General features: G+C 39.5%; 3 protein-coding genes across 5 annotated transcripts; 2 read left to right on the top strand and 1 right to left on the bottom strand.

Annotated features, from left to right (window-relative positions):
* The first annotated feature begins 978 nt into the window (after positions 1-978).
* Positions 979-4111, top strand: rax (retina and anterior neural fold homeobox). Its single transcript, XM_085465236.1, has 3 exons — positions 979-1435; positions 1876-2111; positions 2952-4111. The coding sequence occupies exons 1-3, from the start codon at positions 1174-1176 to the stop codon at positions 3399-3401; spliced, it is 948 nt and encodes a 315-aa protein (XP_085321362.1). The 5' UTR covers positions 979-1173; the 3' UTR covers positions 3402-4111.
* Positions 4112-4898: 787 nt separating this feature from the next.
* grp (gastrin-releasing peptide) lies at positions 4899-6321 on the bottom strand. Its single transcript, XM_085463945.1, has 3 exons — positions 5949-6321; positions 5275-5486; positions 4899-5184 (listed from the first exon to the last, which is right to left on the bottom strand). Exons 1-3 carry the CDS (start codon positions 6100-6102, stop codon positions 5131-5133), a joined length of 420 nt encoding a protein of 139 aa, XP_085320071.1. The 5' UTR covers positions 6103-6321; the 3' UTR covers positions 4899-5130.
* A 6706-nt stretch (positions 6322-13027) lies between these two features.
* Positions 13028-27596, top strand: znf532 (zinc finger protein 532). 3 transcript variants are annotated; one of them, XM_085463942.1, is made up of 9 exons: positions 13028-13266; positions 16917-19252; positions 19580-19761; positions 21176-21352; positions 22788-22950; positions 23123-23437; positions 23981-24093; positions 24340-24469; positions 24555-27596. In XM_085463942.1, exons 2-9 carry the CDS (start codon positions 16949-16951, stop codon positions 25056-25058), a joined length of 3888 nt encoding a protein of 1295 aa, XP_085320068.1. In that variant the 5' UTR covers positions 13028-13266; positions 16917-16948; the 3' UTR covers positions 25059-27596. The 3 variants fall into 3 exon arrangements, with proteins under 3 accessions (XP_085320068.1, XP_085320069.1, XP_085320067.1); XM_085463943.1 differs by lacking the exon at positions 13028-13266 and adding an exon at positions 14128-14224; XM_085463941.1 differs by lacking the exon at positions 13028-13266 and adding an exon at positions 14968-15524.
* The last annotated feature ends 126 nt before the right edge of the window (positions 27597-27722 follow it).

Below are 27722 nucleotides of genomic sequence, written 5' to 3'. Positions count from 1 at the left end.
CTTGTGAGCCCTGCACTTCTGTCTCTTGGCTTAAGGGTTTAGTCTTTTGGACAAAAACATAATCGAAGATCATTATCTGCAAGTTGCAATCTGTCTTATATGATAGCATCGTGTGTGCAACAAAACACTGACAGCATCTTCTGTAAAAGTTTTGCTGGCAGTTGTCTTTTTTCCCCGTTTGCATCTCTCTCTGTTTTTGTGCCCCCTCGTCTCTGTGGCAAACAAAGGATAAGGTCACCTTCTTTAATTAGGAAAAGCTAAATAGTTTTAGGGGTTTTAACTCTTTTGAGTAAAATAATGTAATCCCCTTAAGCAGGATTACCACACTGCTCTCAATCTTTGTTTGCCGTTAAGTGGCTATAGCACAAATATGTTATTGTTTGGGCTTTGTTAACCTCTTTGACTCGACACTTGCAGGAAGCCGTTTTTAAAATGAACCTTGTTGACAAATCATTAAGCGCTTTTATTGGTTTTTAATGAGTGTATTAAATAATTTAAGTTGCTTTCAGTCGTGTGTCAGTTGGTGCATGACCTTTTCTTTGGGTCAAAAAAGCAAATAATCTTTAAACTGAAGGGGACGTCTCTTCATTTTTGGCAACAATATCTTGACGCTTTGATTAAATATTAAGCTGCCATCTTGCAATCCTTGTCCTCACCAGAAATCTTGTAATTATGATTTTGTTGTACCTAAATCTGTGGGCCTAAGCTTCCCTCTCTTTCCCCCTCCCCACAGACTGACATGAACATGACATCTGGAGGAGTGGAAAGATGGTTTTAAGATTTATGTAAGTAGGTTTAGAGCCAGCACCGACTCATGCACTTGTGACGGGGAGGAGTTAGGGAGGGTGTGGAGGCTGGTGCCCGCAGTGGTCGTCGCACTGCCACCCCTAAATCCAGCAGGGCCAAATCCAACAGGACGTCCCCTCTATGACGTGCAGCGGGGGTGCCGCATGAGCAGGGGGTCTCAGAGCTACTTTAAAAGCCGGCTCCGAAGATGCTCCACAACCACCGAGCAAGATACCTGGGTGTTGTGCGCAAGTTTTCCAACGTCGCCCGACATTGAGCTACAACTTTATCAAAAGGGGTAATATTATCTGTGAAGAAGTCAGAGTGTTTTGTTATTATTATTATTATTATTTTACTTTTGGATATTTTTTCTGGACTTATCAACCAATGTGGCTTCTTGGATCAACTACCCAAGTAATGATGATGGATGAGCGCATGTCTCCCTCCGCACGCTGCGTCCAGAACCCGGGGAGCAACCCGTCCACAGTCCACAGCATAGAGGCTATACTGGGATTTAAAGAAGACACCATATTCCACAAGTCAGCCTCCTATAACGTAATGGAAAGAGTCCAGGTCAAAGATGCTGAGCGCAACGGGAATGGGATAGTGAGCCAAACGAAAAAAAACCATTACTCGGAAAGTTGTGACAGTAAGTAAATTCGGTTTTCTTCACATTTAGTCCCACGTCAGTCAATCTGAGTGCAAAAACAGTATGCTGAAAATATGCAGACATCCTGTGGTTTAGTTTGGATTAAAGTTGTTTAAACTCCAGATAAAGTAACACTTTGAATTCGGTTTTTACCCAGAAGGAAATCAAAATGTATTTTATATTGGTGCAAATGTCTAAAAGGTTATTTTCTTTTTTTAAAGGAGAGATACAAAAATACAAATGAAATAATGAATGTTTAAATAAATACATTAAAAATTTTAAACAAATCTAAGAAAAAAAAGTAAAATAATTTTTTTAATAAAAGCCACACTGGACTGGAAAAAGTGGAGTTACCATTTTATTTTGAAAAGCGAATTTTAACTCGGCTAACACTTCCAGTCCCGGTGTTTGACTTCTTCCACCGCCTCCACTCCTCACAGGTGTGTGCTGTGGCAGCAGCACCGGCGAAGCCTCCGTGTGCCCGGACTCACCGGACAGAGACGGCAAACTGTCCGACGACGAAAGCCACAAGAAGAAGCACCGACGGAACCGGACCACCTTCACCACCTTCCAACTCCACGAACTAGAGAGAGCTTTCGACAAGTCCCACTACCCGGACGTGTACAGCAGAGAGGAGCTGGCCTTGAAAGTGAACCTGCCCGAGGTCCGGGTGCAGGTATGTCCCCGAAGCAAAACCACTTGTTTTATTTTATTGCAAGTACCTTTTATTATATTGAAGACCGTTAGGCCTGTAAGTCAAACCATAATGATGACGGTTCCTATGCTTATAAGGCTAAAGAAATTATTTTTTTTAGACCTTTTTAGATTAAATTTAATATATTTATTATATATTTCTGAATATTTATATTATCTTTTAGAAATGTAGAGAAACGACGTGTTCGTTTGATTTGCAAAAAATTACTTTTTCTGATCAATATAAGATCATAAATATGGTAAATATGATGGAATATTAAAACGATCATAAATGTTTAATAAAAGTGACCACAGTGGATTTTTTTTTATCTAAGAGGAAATGCTTATTTATTTGTTTGAATTGTAACCAAGCGAAATAGGAATCAAATTTATAAAATTAAACAAAATAATTAATAAATAAATGTTGAACTTGTCTTTATTTTTTTTTAAACATTTAAAAGAAATTTGAAAAATGGAATTTGAATCCATTTCTAAATCAGTTTCACTTTATTGTTTGTGCAGCGACACAGCTCAAGCCAAGTGCTGGAATCAAAAAGTTTCCACTGACACTATATTTAATTCCTTTCTTCTGCATTCATGTTCAAATGCTTTCCTGCAGTATTTTATTTCACATTCTAAATTATAGAGGTTACAGTTTACATTTATGACTGATTATGGGCCTAAAAGTTGTGTTTTTCTGCTTTTCTACTGGCTGCTGGGTCGATTCATAGACGTCATTCCTTTTTCGGGTATAAATCAAACTTTTAGGGAAATGTTTTATCAAGATAGACAGATGATTAAAAAAAAATCTTTATATTTTCAGGTTTGGTTCCAAAACCGGCGAGCCAAGTGGCGTCGACAGGAGAAGCTGGAGGTGAGCTCCATCAAGCTTCAGGATACCCCTTCCTCGTCTTTGCTCTCTTTCAGTCGTTCTCCCACCAGCTCTCTGGGCTCTGGGCTGCAGCTGGAGCCCTGGCTCTCCACCCCGATCACCACCTCCACTTCGCTGCAGTCGCTCTCGGGCTTCGTCAGCAACTCGCAAGGCCTCCCAGGCCCTTACACGCCTTCTCCTCCTCCGCCCCTGCCCTCTTCCTTGCCTTCATCCTTCCTCAACTCCCCAGCCCTGGGACACAGCTCTCACCTGCCTCACATCAGCTCTATGTGCCTGCCGCCCCCGGCATACCAGTGCTCAGCTGATCCGAGGAACTCCAGTATTGCTTCACTGAGGATGAAGGCTAAGGAGCACATTCAGTCTATTGGGAAGACATGGTGATGCTGGGTGGACTTTAAGACCCCTGAACACATCATGATGAATCTTTTTGGAGAAATCTGGCTTCATTTTCATGATGGGATTGTATTTTTTTTTTAAAGACTGACAACTCGAGCTGCCCTTTGGAATTCAAGACATCCACACGTACAACTTTGTGGAAAAATTGTGACACTTTATGTGAAATTCCTGTAAATATGAAGCCGTCTCTTCTCCTTTGTCTTCACTCTAAATTGTTTCATTGTATCAGCCAGCCCAGTCCGCATCTCATCCAGTGTTACTGCCAATAGAACAAGTACAGAGCCTACTGAAAACTCACCAATGCCTGTTTATGCTTCCTCTTGTAAATGGATAAAAGGAGCATTTTAAATCTTTACTTGTTTCTGAGTCTGAATCATAAAATAAATGTATCAAATGGGATTACTTTCCTTATGCAATAAATTGTTTGTGTACAAATACATTAACAAATTTACGATTTCTCCCGTTTTCATGCGTAATTTGAGATGTCTGACAGAATGAAATGATGGTAGATTAAGTTTCCATCAGGAAATGCATTCATTACCTGCAGAGGTGTCTTCAGTATCACACTTGTGTAAAGATAAAAAAAATCTGCACATGTTATATGGAAAATGTTAAAAATTAGCCCGGTACAGCGGTGAAAGGTCAGTAGACCCAGGGAGCTGCATTATTTAAATAAAAAACATTCCTGCTGTGAATCTAAGTATATTCATGCTTCTGAATTATTAAAAAAAACATATGGCAGGTTTGTTACATGCAACAGGCTTAAACTCGCCCACTTTCTCTCTCCGTTTAGGAGAATGAGTCCCTCAACCCACTTATTTCCTCCTCATTAACTCCTGTAAACTTTATCCCATTCGCTCCTGGGATTAAACCCATAATGGGGGTGAAAGTGGCTTGTACTTCTATTGTTTGCCAATCATCCTTAACAAATGAGTGAAAAAGAAGCAGAGTGAAAACTTTCCTCTGGCTTTAAGAGAAAACTGTGTGTGTGTGTGTGTGTGTGTGTGCGTGTGTGTGTGTGTGTGTGTGTGTGTGTGTGTGTGTGTGTGTAAACCAAATTGCTGCAATTAGCACTTCCTTCTGTCTGCAACTCCAGAGGGATGATAATTATCATTAATCCAACTACGCAAAACACACTCACACAAACACACGCACACACACACACACACACAGACACACTCACACAAACACACGCACACGGCTGGTATCTCTGCGTTTTTGTGCTTGTGTGTTTTTTCCTTCTAATGAGAAAGTGTGATCATCCATTTTCGTCTGCAGTCGTGATTATGTCAACATTTTACAATCCACCTGATTATTTGCTGGAAATGAAAGCACTCTTAGATTGACGCTGTGCGACACCTAGTGGTGCAAACTGGTTACTGTACTGGTGAAGTAAATCTCAAAAGCGCTAACAATTTCAGAAAAAAAGAAAAAACGGCAAAGGACACTTCTGACATGCAAAGCATGCTTTGACATCCACAGTGCAGTTATCACAATGCCCATTTTATTTCAGATTCTCAGCTTATGTAACACAACCTTGTCAGATCGTTCAGCAATCAAAACGCTGCATGATATGCATACAGGAAACCAAGATTAGTGATGAAACAAACAATCTGTTACAGCAGAATAAAATACACAGTGTGGATATGTGATTATAGAGTACTTTAAGTTGATAATGATGATTGTTTTTAAAAAACAGAAATTCATCTTGCATTCAGGTGGAGTCACTGTCTTGCAGTTTCAAAGCCAGAAGAAGCAGGTCTGACATCTATAAAGTAGTAATTACATTGGAAATGTACACATGATTAGACGTAACATTGGATCACTTGATAATTGAGGATCTGTTCCACACACATACCTCTGCCAGATATTTTTCTTTGTCTTCTTCTCTCCAGTGGCGCTGAAGCAGCCTGTCTGCAGTTTGAGGTATCATCTGATTTGGATTCTCTGGTTGCATCAGAGCCTGCATTAGATGCTGTGTGAGCCGGGCTGGTTTTAGGGCTGTCAGGTAGTCCCTGTCAGGGTTTACCTCCTGTTCCTCCTCTATGCTCTTCTTTCCCATCAAGTGACCTGGGAAGTTGGAAATAAAAGGTAGCATTCTGAAGAATCTATTCTAGAGCATCTTCTGAAATTACACTGCAATCAAGTGTAGATGTGTGCAAAGCATTTTTTTTTCTCACTGCAAAGTGCTCATTCCTCCTGGTGTAACTTATAATATATATATATATATATATATATATATATATATATATATATATATATAGCAGCAGCAGCAGCAGTATATATAACTTAGCAGCAGAGAATGACTAAAACATACTTATTTATAACAACAGAAAACAAATGAATGATTTGAAGTGACCCGGGGTTATTACAATTGTAATAAATAGGCTATTATCAATATGAGTATTTGTTTCGAAGAGTGAACAGTCCTGCGAACCTTGCGATATAATCGCCAAATACATAGAACAAAAAGTAATATTAACTTGCCTGCACGAAATACTTTTTTAGCAGATTGTGTGACGGTTTCCTTACCTACTGCCCAGTGATTGCCTCGTGGATACATTTTCCCAACAACTGCTGCAGGGCTCTCTGAGCAGTTCAAAATACACGGTACAGTAGCCAGAATAATAAGAACTGGCCACACGGGTCTGCAAGTCCATGAATACCATAAGCACTCTCCGCCCATGTTGTCGGAAAATATAAACGTAAATATAAACAAAAACAAAACACCCAACGTATGTTAGTCCTTAAGTTACAGTTAATCGGCTTGATCTATCTTTAGAAGATCTCCACCATACTCGTTTTTTATTCGCGTGAGCCGATAAGTTTGGAAACAGCTGTCCAGTTGCAAACCTGCTGAGGTTCCACTCCCGGCGCCTTTGATAAGAATGGCTAACGGTTCAAAGTTAAATGCCCCTCCTGACACAGCCGTACGTCAGTGGGTGTCTTAAGTAGCCCGACGCTGGTGCCAAAATGAGAAAGTGATGATGACAAATTATCATCTATACTCTGTAATTATCGATCGCTATTGTTTGCCCAGAGATTGCTGGGTGATTGCAGAAGATGTCAACGTCATTTCACGCGGATGGACGAGACCTCAGTAATTGCCTCTGTCTCAATAAGCATGTGAGGAAAAGCTGTGACTGAAGAACTCTTTGGGTCATTTACATGTACATTACACTATATAAAAAAATAATACTAACAAAATGAAATAGGGAGGTTTTCACGTAAAAGAAATGAGTCATTTCCACTGAGTGGCTCATTTTAGGGAAAATCCATACATTTTATGTGTTTTATTTAAATGATACATCACGACTGATCTGTTGGAGTTACTTGTACTTCATATGCAGATTTGGAAATGCATTGTATGCAAGCTGAAATCTTGATCCAAAGAAGCAGATAGTAGCAGAAAAAAAGCCTGAATATGAAAATCATTAGGCCTTTGCCCAAAACACTTTTCATGACTGTGATGATAATAATGGACAGTTCTTAGAAATCAGTGTAAAATTGAATTAAACTCACTTTTTCTGCTTAAAACAACGCTTCATGGCTGAAATTGTTTGCTCAGATTCTGTCAAACCGAAATTAAACATTCATAAGCAAGCAATATTTCACATGTAAAGGTCTGCCTATAAACTGTTAAGGGGAATTCAATGTTCCCCGCTGGTGTCCTTTGTGCACGTCTGAAAAACTGATTAGCTGAAATGTTGTCTTTAAGGGGACATGAAACACCAATGGAGTGTACCACGAAGACGAAGAAGTCCAAATAAACATAAACATCAGAGAATAAATGCACAAAAGTTGGCTCCAAAGCACAGTTTTCAGTGTTTTAACACTTGGTTACGCTCCACTACCGGCACAAATATGAATAAGAGTATTACATATTACTGTTTGATTCACATGTTTTTGATGCTACTGCCAAGTGACAGCAGGCGGGGGTAAATCACACACTCTGAAAAGTTTCTGCCACGTTAGTGGGACATTTTCCACTTAGCAAGTGTTGGAAGACTTCTGCAGGTATGTTCGCCCTCAAAGTTCAATCCTCATAACATAAAAGTGCTTTCCTTTCTGTGATTGGTAACTTTCACACGCATATGACCTCAAATACACATGTGAACATGTCACATGTCACAGTACAGTCAAAATACATGGGCTGTGAAAAATCATTGGTTGCCCAGTTGGCCAATGCATTGCATTTGTTATTATTTATTTATTTATTTGGTCTTGCAAGCCAAATGCAGGTACTTGCAGCAGGCAACTTTTGATCAAAGGGTGACGTAACATGTTGCCCGGTGGGTAGCAGCCTGTCTTCAAAGGTTGTCCAGTGCCTGTGTTGCTTTGCAGTTAAAGTGCAGCTGAATTCTTGCAGTAAATACTTTGCTATTTGTGGAGCAATTTCTACATTTCTGTTTTAAATCTACACATTTCTCACTGGTCTCTGAATGTCAGCAATTAATGTGAATTTCTGTGTAGGAGGGCAACAATTCTGCAACAGAAAACAACAGATTTGCAATATTCCCTTATTTATCACAGTTACTCGCCATATTATCACAGACACCATGTAACTGCCAACATGGCATTATTCAAGTCAGAAAATTATAGCAGGCTGATTTCATCTTATGTCATCTTTAAAGTGACCAAAGTAACTTGCAAGTGACTGCAAGTGGTTGCAGACCTGCTCCTTGTTACAACAACCAAAGGCATTTACATTGCAACTTCATTGTTACTGTAGCCTCACTTAGCCAAGCGTGTTAAGGCTCCAGCATACCGCCTTTATTGCTACCCATAGCTTTGCAGATGCAGATCTACACGTTGCAGTTGTCTGCTGGAATGCGCTATTGTTTTCTTGGAGGACAACACATCTCCATGGGCTCTGCACTGTTTAAATTCCCAGAAACCTTCTCTCTGTATAAGAATGACATAAAAAGACACCATAAATCTGTATTTTCCAATATGGCAGCGTTCTTCATGCCTCAAGTATACAGTTTTTACAATAACCCCAGAAAGCAGGATATTATGTTAATAATATTTCTTACCTCAGAGAGCGCTATTACTCGGGTAATAAAGTACATCACATGTGAGAACTGTTATACACAGTTATATGTGTTGTACACAGTCTATACAATGAGACTTGTTTTTTTTTTCAGAGTAAGAGAAACTGCCCCCTGCTGGTCATTAGAAAGATTTCTCTTTTCAGAAAAGGAAACCTTTCTTCTTCTTTAATACACTATATGGATACTTATCAGTCAATGTCTTTATTTCTTTTGGCTAATAGGAAATGAGGATATTACTCTTACTTGTTTACTTCTTTAAATCTGTCTCCTGTAAGTCCCTGTAAGTATTGGCCCATAATAGATTATGCCAGTGGCTCCTACTCTGGGAGTTCTGCATCACAAACTCCCAATGAAAAAAGTTACTTCAATAGTCTAAATAGTATATAGAGCAATTTCTAAGTTGTGGCGGCATAAAATACAAACATGCTGATGCAAAAAAAACAAAAAACAAAAACAGCTCACAAAAAATAAATAATGGCTATCCATGACTCCTATTACCACCTGTAACCGAGGAAAACTCCTTATGGAGGGGTGTTTTCATTTGGTTACTGTTTGAAGATTTTTTTCCCCTAGTGCTTCAAAACTGCATTTATTTAGACCTACAAATTAAATTACAGCTTTTACCAGATTAGGGTTGCTTGCTTGTAGTAATCGGTTAGTTTGGTCAATACTCAGATCACAGTTATTTGACACATCACACACTTTTAAATTTTTTTTAAAAAATTGTAAATTTAAAACGTGTTAAAAAATATTATATTTTCAAGGGAATTTCCTTGAAATGTAAATACAATCCAAAAGTAAAGCAAAGGAATGTGCTGAAATGCAAATATAGGAATTATTTTCACAAGCAACTGGAGCCAAATACAGCAGCACAAAACGCACACTACTCTAACACAAGATTAGTAACTGTGTGCTAAAACATAGGAGGAAATCCTTCAACTTTTACTTCTTCCTTTTGCACAACACCGAATTGTCTTCACGTTTTCTGCATGTTAACAATTTGTAACTATCGCTTTATTTTCAAATCACAGAAAATTATGCACACACATGAAATAAAACCAACGGCTCTTACAAGATGCCATGAATAAGAGTGATGAATATTTTGACACCTGTTGTGTGCTTACTTACATCTGCCATCTTGTTAATGAAGAGTCCAACTAATTTATTGGCACACTTTATTGCAGAGCACGGAAAGGTCAGCAGTGTGAATTAGGCAGTCCTCAAACACAGTGAGGCACCCACGTATGTACCCGTGTGAAATTCTCGTGCTTGACTGATCCCTTTCATGACTTTATTGACATACAGATTGCTGGAGGTACAGAAATGATGAGGACAGATAAGGACTCCATGCAGGGAAATATAGTTTTGTGTTGAAAAGACTAAGGGTTCCACCTGGATAAGTCCACACACAACCCAGCAGAAAATTCGAGTGCGTATGGCTTCTAATATCATATCCTCGTTCAAGAATGACCTTAACAAAGCAGGATGAGTCACCTATGTTTAAAGGGCAGCGACAGATAGGACGCGCAGTGCAACGTCTTATCAAATATTTGTTGGTTTATTTTTATGGAAGAAAACAAGCTCATGTAACAGAAAGAAAAATGTAAAAAAAAAAGACCAGGAATATGCAAGATGCAAGAAATACAAGGTTCAGTTGGAGGTTATTCTGTAAAATCATTCATAAAGCCATAGTTTAATTTATCACTTTCACCTTTTTTACTGTAACTGCTCACTTGGAACATTTTACCAACAAAAAAAGGAACAAGATGAAAAAAACATAATGAAATTACATTACCACCTAGTGAAAGTATGAACTTTGGATTACCCCACACTGAGAAGTGAAGGAGGTTTTCATTAACTCATTCAACGATTCACTAACACCTACTCATGTCTGATTGCCTGGATTTGATCACTTATACTAGAGGTCACCTTTTTTTTTCTTTCTTTTTTTTAACTTTCAGCCTCATAATTAAACCAACTTAAATGACTTCTCTGACAGAATAATTGTCCACATCAATCAGCATTTTGTATTTGGAAAGTAATAATTATAGGTTGTGACGGAATAAAGTGAACTTTGAAAGTTTTACTGGTAATTTTCAAGCATAAAAGGCAATTCTTCACCACAGGTTGCCATACCCTACCATGTTTATCATAAAAAAAAAAAATCTTAACACATTCAACTGTAAAGCTCTATATTGCGCTCCCTTTGTTGGGATTTTAAACAGCAGATGGCAGTGTGGGGTGAATTTACAGAAGACTAAATTTGTGATTGAACTAAGAGTTGCAATATAAGTATAATATGTGATGTCAAAAGGCATGAAACTATTGATTTTACTTGTTTGATAAGTCTACAATCTATTTTTTGTTATTACTGTTATATAGTATTTTTTCAGCTTAGTATATAATTATTTTAATATGAGTTTTGAGCTGTGAGCATCATGTCATATGACGCATTAAGCAGTGTGATAGTGGTGTCACGAACACTGACTTTTAAAGGGTGGTCTTTTTGGCAGCGTTCATTAAAATGAACAGTTTGCTTTGTGTTTGTCACAGTTCTGAAATCTTTTCAGAAAGCCAAAAGCACAATATTGCTTTCATTTTATTGCATAAGGAACCTACAGTGGGTTGTTTTGATACAAATGCCATGATGGCTTGCTCTAACTCATCAAATGAGTCAAAGAAGTTTATCCCTTAATTTTCCTGTTATAATCTATGTTTTATCCTTTTGTCAGTCATATCTTCATGTCTGTTTGTCAAGTTGTCTTGGTCTGGACTCAGTGTGTGTTATTTCCTGTTTTATTTTGATAGTCTCCTGTCTCATGTGGGTGATGTTCAGTTTTGCTTCCCTTGTCTCGTCTGGTATAACACAGCGGATCCTCTCTGATCCCAGCCACCGCAGCCACAGACTTTTCACACTCCTGCCGTCCGGCAGGCAGTTTAGCAGCATTCAGACCCGCACTAGCAGACACAGAGATAGTTTCTACCCACAAGCCTCCAGGCTTTTGAACTGCTGACATTCTGCACACACCATTACACACTCACTACTCTGCACACTGTCACTTCAACAAATGCCACTTAAATGCTCATTGCACAGGTTTTTGCACAAACTGTAAATACCAACAATTGTCTTAAATTCTCTAAATATTTAATACTTTATTATTTTGTTTGTTCATTTTTTTCTTTATCATCATTATTATTATTATTATTATTATTATTATTATTATTATTATTATTATTATTATTATTATTACTGTTCCTTTCTTGTTATTTTCTTCTTAAATATAACTGCACACTTTCTATATGCTCATGTGAAGCTGAGGAGCACGAGCCAAAGAATGTCATTATGGGTAAATGTGGCTACACCGTTTATCTGTATATGACAATAAAGGTGTATACATCGTCTGTGTCTCCCTCTATTCTTTCTCGTGTCCTCCCTCATGCTGTATGAGTTTTATGCCGTCTGCTTAGCCTCAAGTCAGTTTGTTCCTGTTCAGCTCAGATATTGTTTTTGGTTTTTGTTTCCTGCACAGTTTTACCAGTGTTAAAACAAAGCTGCGGTTTTGAGTTACGTCAGTCTGCTAAGTCCTGCATCTGGGTCAACCCTCTGTTTGCCACACACCCATTCACATGACATTATAGGGTTAATTTGTTATGAAATGATAAAGGATCAGGCTATTCCTGAACATGAAACTCCGTGTCTTCTCCTGACCAAGTGCTTCTTATGTATAACATACCTTGAATTTAAACATCTGCGCTTCATGGGATCTTGATAGTTTAATTTAAAATCCACATGGTGGTGTGCAGAGCTAAAAATCACAACACTTGTGTTCAATAACTTATCGACCTAACTGTAAATATAAGCAATAAAGTATACTATCTACTAGGTATACTGCTTCAGTTTTCTTCAGCACACATAAACAGTCAGTATTGCTGACATAATCATTAAATAATGAGACACTACTGAGTAACAACCATGTTTCACTAAATGATCCAGAAAAAATTAAGCAGATAAAAGAGTTCATCTAGAACTATGCATGAACAAATACTGAACATATCTTCCAGTTGGTTCTCCAGTTAAAAAAAAAGAATAGAAAGAAAAATACAGCATCCTGCACAGTTTATAGGGAAGTACTGAAGCACTCATTATCTACTAGGATGTCCTTTATTCATTTTTAGTACCCAGTTGTACCTACTGTAAAGTGATACTGTAGTCAGATGTTTTTGTAGCTGCCACTTATAATAGTCTATATACTCTATATCATGTAACTCCATAATTACATGATAGAAATAAGAAAAAGTGTCAAACAAAACAGGAATACATTGTTGGCGTTTCTTCTGCCTCCCTTTAAAGCATTGGGAAAACACATTCAAGTGATAATATCTCAAACAGGAAATCTGGTGGGGCAGGAGATGGCTTGCTTCTAGCAGCTCCTCTTATGCCCTGCATGAATGGAGACAACATGACGTCATGTGACTTTGTCTGTGTTAGGGGGTGGGGAGCAACCTCAGCCTCCTCTCCTGCACTGAATCTGTCACAGTGTAGAGAGACAGGAGGAACCATGAGGGCCTTTTTATAATATACATTCTCAGCTCCAGCTCCCCTTTCAGTGTAAAAAATGCATTTGTGTTGTCTGACGAATAAATCTGGCATGGTGCTTACATAATGAAGGATAATTAGTTTAAGCTGCAGCATTCGAGGCTGCCTTTGGTGGCTCTGCCAGATGTATCAAGGACTGGTAGCAGGCCAAAGAGAGTCAGTCTTATTCTGCTGAAAGCCTCTTCGTGCAGTCTGCCAGGTAGGTTATGAGCTATTTGATTTTGCGCACCAATTTTATCACACGTATTGTCATCGATGTTGTATGTTATACCTTGTGATTAGCTTGTCATTGGTATGTTATTTCTGTGCTTTGCTGTGTGGGCTAGAAGAATCATCAGATCAGGATGATTGAGCTCATGTCTGCAGACGTCCTTTGCATTGCAGTCACACCTCATGAATATTTTGTGTGCCGTTAAAAGCTGGGCAGCTGTTTGACCATCAATGCCAGTGCTTTAATGTTTAACAACAAAAACCCAGGCAAGAGTCTCGGTGGCAGCGGCACACAGACCGACAGTTGGGCCTAAACAGAGGCCTGGGCTATTTATACATTTTGTTTCTGTGTGTTATGTATCACTGGGGAAAAAATGTGCAGGATCAGAACATGGACATCAGCGGTGATCCTGTGTTAACATCATTTATTGACTTATATTTGTGTTCTGTAGCGTAAATATATGAACACGGTGCACAAAATCAGAAACTTATTATACGCTCGCGCTCATTTCCTTTTCCTCCATTTCCTCTCCGCCTCCCCCACCTCCCTGTGTTTTTGCCTCCCTCTCTCGCTCTCTTCTTTCTCTGCACCAGCTGCTGCTGTTTCAGAGCCAAAGTGGAGAGTCCTCTCACCACCTCCCCCCACCCCACTCCCTGCACAGGCAGAGACAAAAGGCCTGGTTCGCCCGCTGAATACTCCATCCGTCCCTTCATGCACGGCCGTAGTGGTGGTGGCGAGGGGTTCAGGATAATACGAGGCCTGGGCTGGGACTGAAAGCTAGGACTGACCCAGGGAAGGAGAGTGGGAGGAGGGGGAAGGGAGGGCTGAGGATGGAGGGTGGAAGCTGAAGTGGTTGGGGCTGAGTAAGGGCAGGTGCTGAGGCCTCCAAAGGAAGACTTTTTTCCACTCAATATCTCTCAGAGTGGGAAAAAAAAATCTGAGAAGGGTATGCCAAGTTTACCTTTTCATATGTACATATATATATGCATGACAGTGCATGTCTATGTCCCTGTGCGTCTCTGTGGGGGTGTATGTGGTGGTGGGGATGGCACGCGATTAAATTTTGGGAGGAAGGTGCATGTGCGGCCTGTTTGCCCATGTTTACTTTTGTTTACACTTCCTGTCATTATATCACAGTGATAGGAATAATTCTGTTAGGGGCCACATCAAAGTCTTCAGTTTTCAGAGGGGTTACTATCATGATTGGGGGTAAAGTACTGAGGGATGGGTCTGAGGAACAGGCCAAGGTTGCAGTATAAGATTTGGCTACTATCCTTATTGTTTAAACTTCCTTCTTCTTCTCAGTGCATTAGTAAGCAGCTATCATAAAGACTCATTTGGATGTCATTTTACCATTTAAGTCTTGTTGGCATCTATTACTTTTTTTTTTCAACATCTGTGTTCAAACCAATCATCATATTCTTCTCCATTATTTGTATTTTTTGGCTTGATTTCAAAGCTGTGCAAGCAACCAGACTAGTGTCCACCTGTGAAATGGTAATAGCTCAATCCTTGTTCTTTTATAAAATCTTTGACAATGTGGACCTGGTTTAGTGAGAATTGTTGCAGTGCTTCCTGGGAGGTGAGCACACTGCTTCTGTCTGCAGCAGAAGGCTTTTATGCTGGGTGACCGGAACCAGCTGAAACCGGTTTGAGGCAGTCAGAGTGCTCACAGGAACAATGCTGTCTCTGTGCTCCATGGGGATAGAGATAGCCTAGGCTGCTTCATGGCAGACCATCACAGCTCAACCATAGCACAAGCACAGACCCCGCTTCTCCTGCTAAATGCTGGCTGGATGTCCGAGCGCTAGCGTGCCGAAGCACAGCTCAGTGTGAGGGGAGCAGTGAGACTTGGGAAGGGACGAGTGCAGTGGGACGTGGCTGGCTGGGAGTCTTGAGAATCTGCAGCCTAGATCCTACCTCACACATACACACACATGCATACACATAGGAGCATGCTTTATCTGTTGTCTGTTTACATGTCTGTGTGCTCGAGTGGTGCAGAGAAGGACGATTTTTACCAAGACCACCATCACTCACCAGATCGCGGGATGTAACCTGAGCCTGTATTCTGGGCCTTTGCCTGGCTGGGAAGAAACAAGACTTTTTTCTTTTTTTTTTCAGGCAGGGTGGGGTGGTGGATGGCTTTTGTGGGTTAGTAGTATTGTGACTTTGTTTGTTTCAGGATGGAAAGAAGGAAGGAAAGAAGGTTTGGCTAGTGGCTGGAGAGGGACGGAGGCAAGAGGGTGAGGAGTTGCTGATTCACTTGCATGTTTCCTCTATTATTTATTAGACTTTAGTACTCTTTTACACATTGTGTCGATTTCAAGTGCTAACAATGCACGTCTATTAAACTGGTGTTGTCAAGATGGGTTCTATGTTGTGTATTTGATATATTTGCCTGCATTTAACCTTCACTTGGTTTCTACGTCAAGCTGTTCTGCCTGTCATGGCTGTGAATAGCTGTTCTTTCCACCAGGCCTTTCTCCCTCTGCTGCAGCTTCACACAGCTCAGCAGCCATTTTTTCCCTCACTGCATATGTTTCCTGCCCTCTCCCCCCATAAGATTTCTCCTTTTCTCTGTCATTTCATCACCAGCGAACAATATGGATTACATGGGGAATTCTTTATTTTGCAATCCAAGTCCAGGTTAAAGGATATGGGTCTGTCTGTGGAACTTTGGCTCCTGTAGATTTGGATGAAACAGCAGCACTGATTCAGCTGCACGTACAAGCAGAGCAGCTTAGCTGTCCCTTTTGTCCCCAACACTCATAACAGGCTACATTCAGACATGCCCAATCATAGCTAGTTTAAATTGTTTTTGTAATAAAAATAAAGGCTGATTCCTAAAAAATAAAAATGTTCAAAACACAAAACATTTCACCTGACTGCCAAGAATATGTTCCTGATTTGTATTTGATTATGATAAACAGACACATAGTGTTCCTGTTTATATTTAAACAAATTATTTAACTAAGCCAATTTATTGTGAACATTTTATTTCATATTATTCAAGACAAAATTTAGCTGAGCAGTGACAACTGAAAAAGGAAAATCATATATATATATATATATATATATATATATATATATATATATATATATATATATATATATATATATATATATATATATATATATATATATAGTTGAGGCATAATTCCATAATTCAGCAAATTCTTGACGAGAGCTAAAATTGACATAATCAGCACTGTGGTATACTTTAAGTTTATTTCACTTTGACGAAAATATTATTACTGTTTTATTTATTAATTTATTTAATAACAAAGTGCTTTTAATGTCATCACAGCATCACATCTACACACTATGTGGATGGTGTGTTACAACCTGGTGTACCTGTCTAAAACTAGTTAGTGAACTTACTAAGTTATGACAGAAATAGGACTGAATTCTACATATTTATATTTAATGTATGAAGCAAACACAAATATAAATGGAACACATTTTCTTCCGTATCCAATTTTTTAAGACTAGCTTCATGCCATCATTGTATGACTGACCTGATCAGAATTCTTATATACTTGCACACTCTTGTAAACAGAACAATTACAATAGAGTTAAGGGTTGTAGCTCCCAAGACCAGCATAATAAAATGTTTTGATACTTTGTCTTTCTAGGGTGATCACCTCACTGGAACAGGAGCAGGAATATGGGAGATATGAAGACGCCTGACTTTGATGACCTGCTGGCGGCCTTTGACATCCCTGACATGGTGGATCCTAAAGCCGCTATTGAATCTGGCCACCAAGATGACCATGATGGACAGCTCAAGCAAACCAGTGGTGGTGTGACTAACAGTGAGAATGAGGCCCAACACCCCTCAGCAGCACATGATGTAGGTGTTAGTGTCATTGTGAAGAACACACGAAACCTAGACACAAGTGACCATTGTGGGACTGAATCAGAGAGGGGTAGGCATTTCCACTCCCATTCCCGACTCCCTTCTGTTCACAATGGACTTCATAATATTTTGGTGTCCACAATACCAACTGGGGCTCAATACACGAAGAATGGATGTAAAATTCCCAGAGAGGAAGGCCAGAAAATGAACAATGAATCATGTACCTTCAATCAGTTTAGCCCAATTTCCAGCACAGAAGAGTTTGATGATGATGAGAAAATTGAGGTAGAAGACCCAGGAGACAAGCAGGGAGGTCACACAGCTAGGAAAGGGGAGCGGAACTCCAAATCTGCTAAAAGGGAAAGTCTTTCCAAGCCCAAAACAAATGGAGACCAAAAGCCTGATCTTAACAACAATAACAGTGGTACTTTTAGAAGTTGTAAGTTCAAGAATCTCTCTCAGCCAACTTTACCTGAAGGGAAACTTGAGGAAACAATGCCCAAGTCTCATAGCAAAGAGTGCCAAGAAGGTGGGCAGTCATCGGGACTTGGTAATCCATCCAGCCTTTCACAAGTCAAATCCAAATCCTCAACAAAACTTTCATCTTGTATAGCAGCCATAGCTGCTCTAAGTGCCAAGAAAGCTGGTGCTGAAGACTTAGGTACTTTGGATTCTCCTACAACACAACAAGAACCAGCACAGGTCAAAGAAAATTCAAGAGTCCCTGAGAAGCCACAGGATCAGGAATCAGCCATGGAGATTGCAAAGAGACTGCTAACAAGACAACCAGACAGCCCCTCTAGTGTGACTAGTGAACGCAGCAGCAAAGGTTCCCCTGCCTCAAACACAGACACCACCCCAGTTATCCCAAAGGTCAGGATCAAAACAATCAAAACCTCAACTGGACAGATCAAGCGTACAGTCACCCGAGTCCTTCCAGAATTTGATCCTGAGGGTCTGAAAAAAAGAGAGAACAGCACATCTGTCATGACAACCACTAATCCTAGTGCAATTTTTTCAACCACAGTATTAACCACCACAGGGGGACCTTCAATTGAAATAACCAAGCAAATGACAATTAAACCTGTTGCAACAGCATTCCTGCCAGTCTCAGCAGTCAAGACAGCTGGTTCCCAAGTTATCAACCTTAAGCTGGCTAACAACACAACGGTTAAAGCAACAGTCATCCCTGCTGCATCAGTACAAAGTGCCAGCAGTGCTATCTTGAAAGCTGCTAATGCCATCCAACAACAGACTGTCATGGTACCTGCCTCTAGTCTGGCAAATGCCAAACTTGTGCCAAAGACAGTCCATCTTAGTAACCTCAGCCTTTTGCCTCATACAGTGTCCTCTGCTGCCTGTGATCTCCAACACACCTTGTACAAACAGCCCCAACATCAGCAATCACAGCAAGCAAAACAGCAGACAATTCTCACCAGTCAGCAGTCAAAGAAAGTCTCTAGAGTTCAAGTGTTCACTAGTTCTCAAAGCTCTGTGGTGGATGCCTTCAATAAAGTCCTGAGTAGCATGAATCCTGTCCCTGTGTACATCCCAAACCTCTCCCCACCAACCTCAGCCTGTATCTCTCTACCCTCACTTGGCTACAAGTGCTTGGAGTGTGGAGATTCATTTGCTCTTGAGAAGAGCCTGACACAGCACTACGAGCGCCGCAGTGTGCGGATCGAGGTCACCTGCAACCACTGTGCCAAAAGTATAGTGTTCTATAACAAATGCAGCCTCTTGTCTCATGCTAGGGGTCACAAAGACAAAGGGGTGGTTATGCAGTGTTCACACCTAATCCTAAAACCCATCCCTGCAGATCAGATGATTGGTACATCAGCTGCAGGACCACACAGCGTTAATGGCACCACCACTACCACTCAAGCACATGCGCCTGCGGGTCAAATGCAAGACAAGGTATCTGGTGCTGGGAACCAACCTGCAGTGATTTCAGCTCCAAGCAGTGCACCTGTTGTGGCAGCCATGCCGTTGGAGGATGATGCATCAAAGCTCTGCAGGCACAGCTTAAAATGCTTGGAGTGTAACGAAATGTTCCAGGATGACAACTCACTAGCAATGCACTATCAACAAGCATCGGAGCCCAGAAGTCAGGTGTGTATGTAATGCGTAAATCACCACAGGATGTGAGGGAAGCTATTTTTGCCAACTCCGGTCAATTTGACAAAATCTCTACAAAAGCCGCAGAAAATACCATGCTATGAAAACACAAGGCATTCTATATAAAGGGTAGAGTGTATAGTTGACTGTAAATGCCAAGATACATGTAAGGAAGAAATATAAAAATAATTTAATCTGCAGTATATATTAATTTGCATTAATAATATTTTAGTTAAATAACATGATGTATTCTGGAAGCAGTTTTCTAAACATAGTAGGTGAAAAAAGTCAATTTTTTAATGTCTTTTCTTTATCCCATAGAAAACATGCACCATTTGCCAAATGCTTCTCCCAAATCAGTGCAGCTTTTTGTCACACCAGCGGATCCACCAGCACAAATCACCTTACATCTGCCCTGAGTGTGGTGCCAGTTGTCGCTCTGTCCACTTCCAGTCACATGTGACCAAAAACTGTCTGCATTACACTCGGAGAGTCGGCTACTGGTGCGTTAGAACTTTATAAACTTGTTTTTTTGTCTTCTGTTATGCGACATAGTTTTTTCTTTTTCAAAACATGTGCTATTGAGACCCAGATGTTTATGTGCATAGTGTGAAATCTGATTAAAATATGAAGCCACGTTGCACCATGATTTTCTGAAAGTGGCCATACACGGAATAAAATGTGTCTTGTTCTTGCTTTCCATTCAAAGTGGCACTTATAGTGTCATTTCTAATTACAGTTATTAAAACATCTGCAGCTTGACAATCCCATATCCCCAAAAGTGATATTATTCACAACAAAAATTACTGAGAAAAAATTAGACTGTCACAGTTGGAGTCACCCAAGTTACATGCCATTAAAAATAAAAGTTTGTCTTTGAGCAATTACAGTTCAATTATGACCCTGGTCAATCAAATTGTTATTAAAAGAACAGTTGGCCATGAAGGTAAAATCCGCAACGATGTAATACATTTTATTACATTCTTGGCCTCTTGATGATATTTTTACAGTTGATATGACTTGTAATTGCTTATCAATTAAGAGTGCTATCAACTTCATAGACATGACACTATGTGCAAATGCACTTTCAGAACATTTCAATTTTAACTTAAATTCATAAATCAGCTCAATATACAAAAAATTTACTTTTATCCCCAAGACCAGAGGTTAACAATCCCAAAATATAAATGTATTTTCTATTTCTGTGTGACGATATCTGTATTTCTACTTCAATTAGTACTTTAAAATGTGATTATAGAGAGATTTGTCAGGCTGGTCATTTCCCGCTGTTTCCACATACTAGTTATAGCTTCAGTCACATGCATAGTTGGTAACCTCATGTTGACCTCTGGACCCTGGGTTAAAGTTTGAAATCACAAGGTTTTCAGCTCAGCATATATTCTTCCAATTTCACTTTACAACTGTCCCACATCTCAGTTGCTCACAGAATACACACTTTTACTGATGGCTGCCTGGTGGTCCTGGCAACCTGTCTCTAGTCCAGCAGAAATGGGGCTTCAGCTATTGATTTCACATCAACTGCCAGCAACTGCTTTTTTTCCCTCATGACTAATGGTTGCTAAAGGGTTGCCAGCCAGTCTTTAGGCCTTTGTGACTGGGGCCTAAGTTAACTATCGTGTATTTTAATATTCAATATAAATCTTTATATTTAACTCCTAAAACACATTTATGCATATTTATTCATATATTTTACTATAAACTCAAGAATCAGGTCCAAGTTTGACACGAGTCTTTTGCAGACTAAGGTGCTGGACTTTTGATGGCACAAAGTCAATGACCATTTTGAATTCATATCAGCAAAGTTTCTGTTAGGAGAATGTGCTGAATTGATTCATAAAATGTAATTTGAGTCAATATCTTACCTGTTCTTCCTTTCTCCATCCTTTGTCCCTCCAGCTGTATCCACTGTAGTGTGATCTTTGCTGATGTCGCAACTCTAAAGTCCCACATACAAAGTGCTCACTGTGAGGTCTTCTTTAAATGTCCTCTCTGTCCCATGGCCTTCAAGTCTGCACCGGGAACACACTCACATGCATATACACAGCATCCAGGACTGAAGGCAGGCGAGCCCAAGTAGGTCTTCACATGCTGTATCTATCATCAAAAATATGTAAAATAGAACCTAATTCTGAAAATATTTTTGCAAAAATACAATCATTTGCAAATCACATAAGCCCATATTTTATTCACAATAGATCACAGAAAATGTATCAAATATTTTAACTGACAAAATGTATAATTTTAAGAAAAACATTATCTTATTTTGAATTTGATGGCAGCAACACATCCCAAAAAACTCAGGACACAGCCAAGTTTAACACTTTGTAGAATTACCACTTCTTTTAACAACTGTCTAAAAATATCTGGGAACTGAGGAGACAGTTCTGTGTCTTCTTTGTCTTATTTTTAACTTCATGATGTGGCAAATATTTTTAGCTTGTTAAAGGTCTGGACTGTAGACAGGTCTATTCAGCATCCAGACTCTTCTACTATGAAGTCACACTGTTGTGCATTAGTGCTAATTCCATAGGCACTAATGCATACTATCAGAGATGCGCTGCCAATCAAATGACATCCTCTCTTCTGCAGCATCCATGTTTTCCAATAAGAGTTTTAAGTCCATTGTAAATGAGCAGTGTAGTCTGACAACCTGAAGATCGCAGACATGCAGTATTGAGGTTCAGCCTTGTACTTTGTGCACAGATATTTCTCCAGATTCTCAGAACATTTGATCATATTATGTACTGTAAATACTAAGATATTCAAAAGCCTTTACAATTTTACATTGAGAAACATTAATTAATTCTAAAACTGCTTCACAATTTGTATTTCTTGCAAATAGGTGAACCTTCTGACAAACTCTGCCTTTATAAGATACTTCTTTATACCAAATAATGTTACCAATTTGTTACCTAATTGGTTACAAGATACTCCTCCAGCTTTTTGTTTTAAGGGTTAGGCTTTTCCAGTCTTTTGTCCCCAATGTTGCTGCCATCAAATTCAAAATGAGCCAATATTTATCATGTATTTCCATTTCACACAGATTCCTAACATTTTCAGAGCTGGGTTTTCAAATTAATCTCAGTTATATACCCATATGATAATTGTTTTCATGGTTTACTCATCAACATAAATGTATGTAAGCTTTCTTTGACACAAGCACACGTCAATGTAACCCAATACCCATGTCCAATGCCTTTCATTATCTTTGCTGTTTCATCAGTAGTAGGATTTGTGTGTTTTAGATTTGGTGGCTTAGCTTTGGTTTGTTTTTTCCACACAGTAACCTTTCACTTACTTACTTACATCACCCATCATTAACAGTTCTGATGATATATACGCTCAGCAGCAGCTGTCCTTGACCCATTTGGCCTTAATGTCCCTCAAGTTGAATATTTCATACTATATGTAGTGAACTGGCACCAACATTAATTATAAGCATGATGTAAACCCAAAAGTAGCATTTGAACAGCTCCCATCCCTAAATACTTCTCTGTCTGTCTTTCAGGATGATCTATAAATGTTCCATGTGCGATACTGTGTTTACTCTTCAGTCCCTCCTCTACACACACTTTGACCAGCATATAATCAATCATAAAGTTTCAGTGTTTAAATGTCCCGATTGCTCCCTGCACTATGCACAAAAACAGCTCATGTTGGATCATATTAAGGTAGGCAAAAATATATAGTTTGATTTTTGTGCAATAGGATTAATTTTTGTATGAATATTTTAACTTGAAAGTAAACATTTTACCGTAACTTCCAATTAATCTCATGAGTTGTACTTTAGAAATGTCAGACTGTAGATTTTTTACACTTTTTGCCCACATGGCTCATTTTCAGGCCATACATGGAACCTTGAAGACCACGGAGGGCCCGCCAAACCTGGGGATCAACCTTCCACTGAGCACGAAGCCCACTAATTCTAACAGCACCAACAGCAAGAGCCCCCGTAATAATAACAAAGATGGTAGAAATATCAACGGTCAAAACAAGGGAGAAAAGAAACCTTCAGCTTTGTCAGTAAAGAAAAATAACAGTAACTGTTCAGAAGACTTGAAGAGCCCTCCCAGTTCAGGATACACATGTAAAGACTGCAATAGCCTCTTCAGTTCCAGGGAGCTCTTTGTGGTGCACATGAGGCGAGAACATGGCAAGGTAAATATCTGCCACTCTCATAAGAAAGTTTAAGATTTGCCAAATTATTGTTTTTAAGATTTGCTTAGTGCTGATAAATGAGTTGAGCCAGAAATGGAAAGCATTCACCTTCTTAGTGAAGCACATTGCCACTGCAACCAACATGTTTCAAAAGGGGAAATTTTTAAATTGAAGACAAATGGTCTTCATGGTAGTTACCATTTTCCATGCAAACAACTCCGAACGAGGTTTGCAGTGCAGCATCACATACCTCTTTGCAAGCAGTTTCACCTAGTGACAAAAGGCAACTTCCTGCAACTACATACCACTGGGTGCAGGACTACACCTTTTTCCCTAGCATCCAGTGGTTACTAGGGGCCACTGACCCTAGGTCAGGTGCTTAGGCAATCAATGCCACAGCAACTGCTAGCAACCTCTAGCAACCGCTTGCAGCTGGTAGGGAATACTCATTTTCCATAGCAAATGGTGGTTTCCAGGCAGTTGCCAAACAGTCTCTAGGTCTGTATGATTTAGTCCTCAGATATTCTTCCCTTCCCTCTGCAGATGTTGAAAAAGCACCCCTGTCGACAGTGTGACAAGTCTTTCAGCTCCTCCCACAGCCTTTGCCGACACAATCGTCTAAAACACAAGGGCTTGCGGAAGGTCTACACCTGCCCGTGAGTATCACTTTCTCTGCAACTGTTTGTGTATGCTTACATTTCCTGAGCAAGTCTCACTCTGTAAATGAGCAAAAGTAAGAAATTATTTGTGTCCATGGTCTCCATGACCAACTCACATTTTTTTGTAGGGATTTTACAGGTTTACAAAGTTCAGCATCAGAACAATGCAATGTGCCTTGTACGTAGTAAAGTCTGAAATACTTTTTTAATGTGCTTTTACTTTTTTAAATTGTGATTTTACAGGCACTGCCCAGCTCTCAGTCAGCCCTTTACTAAAAGAGTGTTGCTGGATCAGCACGTTCAACTGATGCATGGAGTTAAAGATGTAGGAGGAAAGACTCATAACATGGAGGCTTTACCTGACAAAGAAAAGGTACTGTGGAACAATTTTAGAAGGAAATCACTTCTTTGTTTTTCATGACATCTCTGAGCTAACTTTCATATAATGTCCTTTACAGAGCCTCAGCCCCAAAAGGAAGACAGAAGATGATGAAGGAGATCCAGGGCTGAACTCCAGGGGCACTATCTCGCAGCCACTGAAGAGGCTTAAGGTGAACATCCTCAAAGTTCACAAGTGTGCTGTCTGCAGCTTCACCACTGAAGATTTTGCTGCGTTCCAAGAGCACATTCCTCAGCACAAGTCTGACGGCTCATCTTACCAGTGTCAAGAGTGCGGCCTGTGCTACACCTCCCACCGCTCACTGGCCCGACACCTCTTTATTGTCCACCGGCTGAAGGAGCCTCAAGGCCTTGGCCGATATAACGGACGGAGCAAGGAAGACGAGGAGAGTCAAAGAGAGAACCAGTTCGATGTTACTGATGAGAACAGCGATGGGACACCAAACACTAAATGTAAGGTGTGTGGGAAGATGTTTGAAACGGAGGGAAACCTGAACACTCACATGAGGACACACGGGATGGCATTCATAAAGGCAAGGAGACTAAGTGCAGCGGAAAAGTGAAAGAAAGACACTTTTTACTCATTCCACAATTCAACTTAAACAGCTTGTTAAACCTACAGTACCTCCACTGACTGTGTTTATGTTGTAGGTACATCATGCAAATGCAGTGGTATATAACATGTGTACAATACAAACTAAAAAGTGTGTGATATACATCAAAGATCATTTAACGTGTCTGAGGAAATTGAACAAAGTTTCTGGTAAAGATGTTTCTAAAGCCTTACATAGAACTTTTTTAGAAGAGCCTTTTATGTGAAATAGTTTCCATAGTTGTCTTCTTGCTAGGACCAGATAATGTATGGACAATATATTCTAATGGGATTAATCCTCATACAGTCAGCAGTGTTCTAAACTTTCAATGCCCAATGAATGTCTGTCAGAAAAATATATCAAACTGTGGGAAGCTTCAGCTTCCCCATAGCGCAGCTAACTTGATTTGAAATTGTTTTTGAAAATTCACGGAGCCCTTTAAGACTTACCTTCTACAAAAAGACCGCACTTCTTATAACACACCCAGAAGAACACATGTGCAGTAACTTTGAGCTGGAGTAAAAGTAAATATCAAACAATTCAGGACAATCGGTTAAAGAAGCAGCTTAGTGTCATTTGAATTTTCATAAAGTAAGCTGCTAACATATCAACAAAGTTTGGAATATGGAAACATAAATATGTGACGCAGCATACAAAAGCTAGGCGAAGTTGTTTTTTTTTTCCATTTTATGTTTCCTAAAATTTCCTAAAACTTCTCGATTAACATGCGAAAAAATATATATATTTATTTTTGATTATTTTCTATGAGGTTTAACTTTAGTAAATGATCAAACATTCAATACAAACTTCACGAAGCATACAAGTAACCGTCAGTCGATTACAATTCACAGGCTAGAGACAGAAAAAATATTCAGCATCACTAAAGGGAAAATTTCGTTGAGTATCTGAGTTGCACTCGTATGCCTGAATTACACTTCTGAGGCAAATCTACGTAGCGCCTGTGTTTCAGAAGGGTTTATGGTTACAACACTCCTGCAGATGCAGATTTAACACAGAAGTATAAATCCCCTGTCAGGCATGTGTAGGGTGACCATATTTTGATTTCCAAAAAAGAGGACACTTGGCTCAATCATGAAGAACTTGCTTAAAGAAACATATTTAAATGGCACCTTCTCTGTGCGGTTATTGAATTGTGAAATAAAATATGCCATATAGGCTTTTACAAGTCAACAAGTGCAAAAAAAAAAAAAAGCCTCTGGAATTAAATAATGGTACAGATAATGGTATGCCTCATCTGCATAGGAAAAATTACCAGTACTGGGTCGGTACGAGGGAAATTTCTTTTGCAGTTCGTCTGAAAAGATGGACATGCGCTTTGGGATCTTTTAAACATCATTAGGTGCGTTGCTGCGCGCTGACTGTCCCGTCTGTGAGTGCAGAACAAGCGCTCACAAAGCAGCAGTTCGGGGATGACGTCACACACATGGGTCCTCTGTCGGAATATAGGAAAACCCGGACATTTTTATCAATCACGAAAATCCCCCCTAACAGAACGTGAAGAGGACATGTCCGGGGAAAAGAGAACGGTTGGTCACCCTAGGCATGTGTGGCTGTGCTGTGTTTGATTTGAACTTGAGCTGAGAGCTTTGATGTGAGGATTTGGGGGTAACATTGCGCATTGTTTATATGCAGTTTATTCATCAGAAGCACTTACAGAATCTGTATTTGTCAGACGGTGAAGTTAAGATAAACACTGGCGATATCGTAAAGTCCCTTTCCTGTGCTGCGTCACATATGAGTTCAAAGCTCCCAACTTTACTGATCATAAAGTCAAACTTTACTATATCCTTTAAAGACACTTGTGGGCCAATTTTTTTTGGAAGTATTTTATAAAGGATTGTGATATTTTTTTAAGTTGATGTTTCATTACTGTCTTAATATACTGTAACTGGCAGCTCTTTGAGATTACAATTCACTTAAAATGTTTATTTACCTAAATATTGTAAATATGAGACAAAGCACTTGACTTCCTTTGAACAGCAGTCCTCTTTACAGTATATTAGCGTAATTCTAACAAGAGCACAATAACATTAAAATTGTAAGGACACTAGAGTATCATTTAATTTGCTGCCTTATTGTGTGGATGTGAATCTTTTTTCATTTCATGGTTCTTCAAGTTATGCGATGTTATGTTCACTGACAGGAATTATACTGAAACAAACTTCTGAGACATAAGAAAACGTCTATGAATGTACGCTTGGCTGTAAATAGGCGACAGCCAATTCAGTGAAATAAACACAAGATTGTTGCTCATTGTTTTCTTTGGTCTCAGCCTTTCCCAAACGAAAGCCTCACTTTGTTTGTTGTTGTTGTTGTTGCTTTATAATGACAATAAGACTTGAAATGTCTTGCGCTGTAAAACTGCATGCGAGAACCAGTCTGTTGATTAGAATGTGTCTTGCTGCCACTGCTGCCATTTTTAAACATTTCTGATGCTTGTAAACAAAATTGTTCTAAATGTTAATAAATGATGTCTGTTACACAGGAGACATCACCTCTTCACTGGGGAAGAAATCCTGTCATGATCATCCTGATGTACCTGATTCTGCTTAATATTACTATTAAGACTAATGTCTAACAGCCAGATTGATATAATTGTACTCAATGATAAAA

The sequence above is a fragment of the Copadichromis virginalis genome, linkage group LG7 (genome assembly GCF_057382275.1).
Source record: "Copadichromis virginalis isolate Kocher_CV1m ecotype Utaka linkage group LG7, C_Virginalis_male_GT1.1, whole genome shotgun sequence".
In the NCBI taxonomy this organism is placed as follows: Eukaryota; Metazoa; Chordata; class Actinopteri; order Cichliformes; family Cichlidae; genus Copadichromis; species Copadichromis virginalis.
This window is presented reverse-complemented; position numbering and strand designations above follow the sequence as displayed.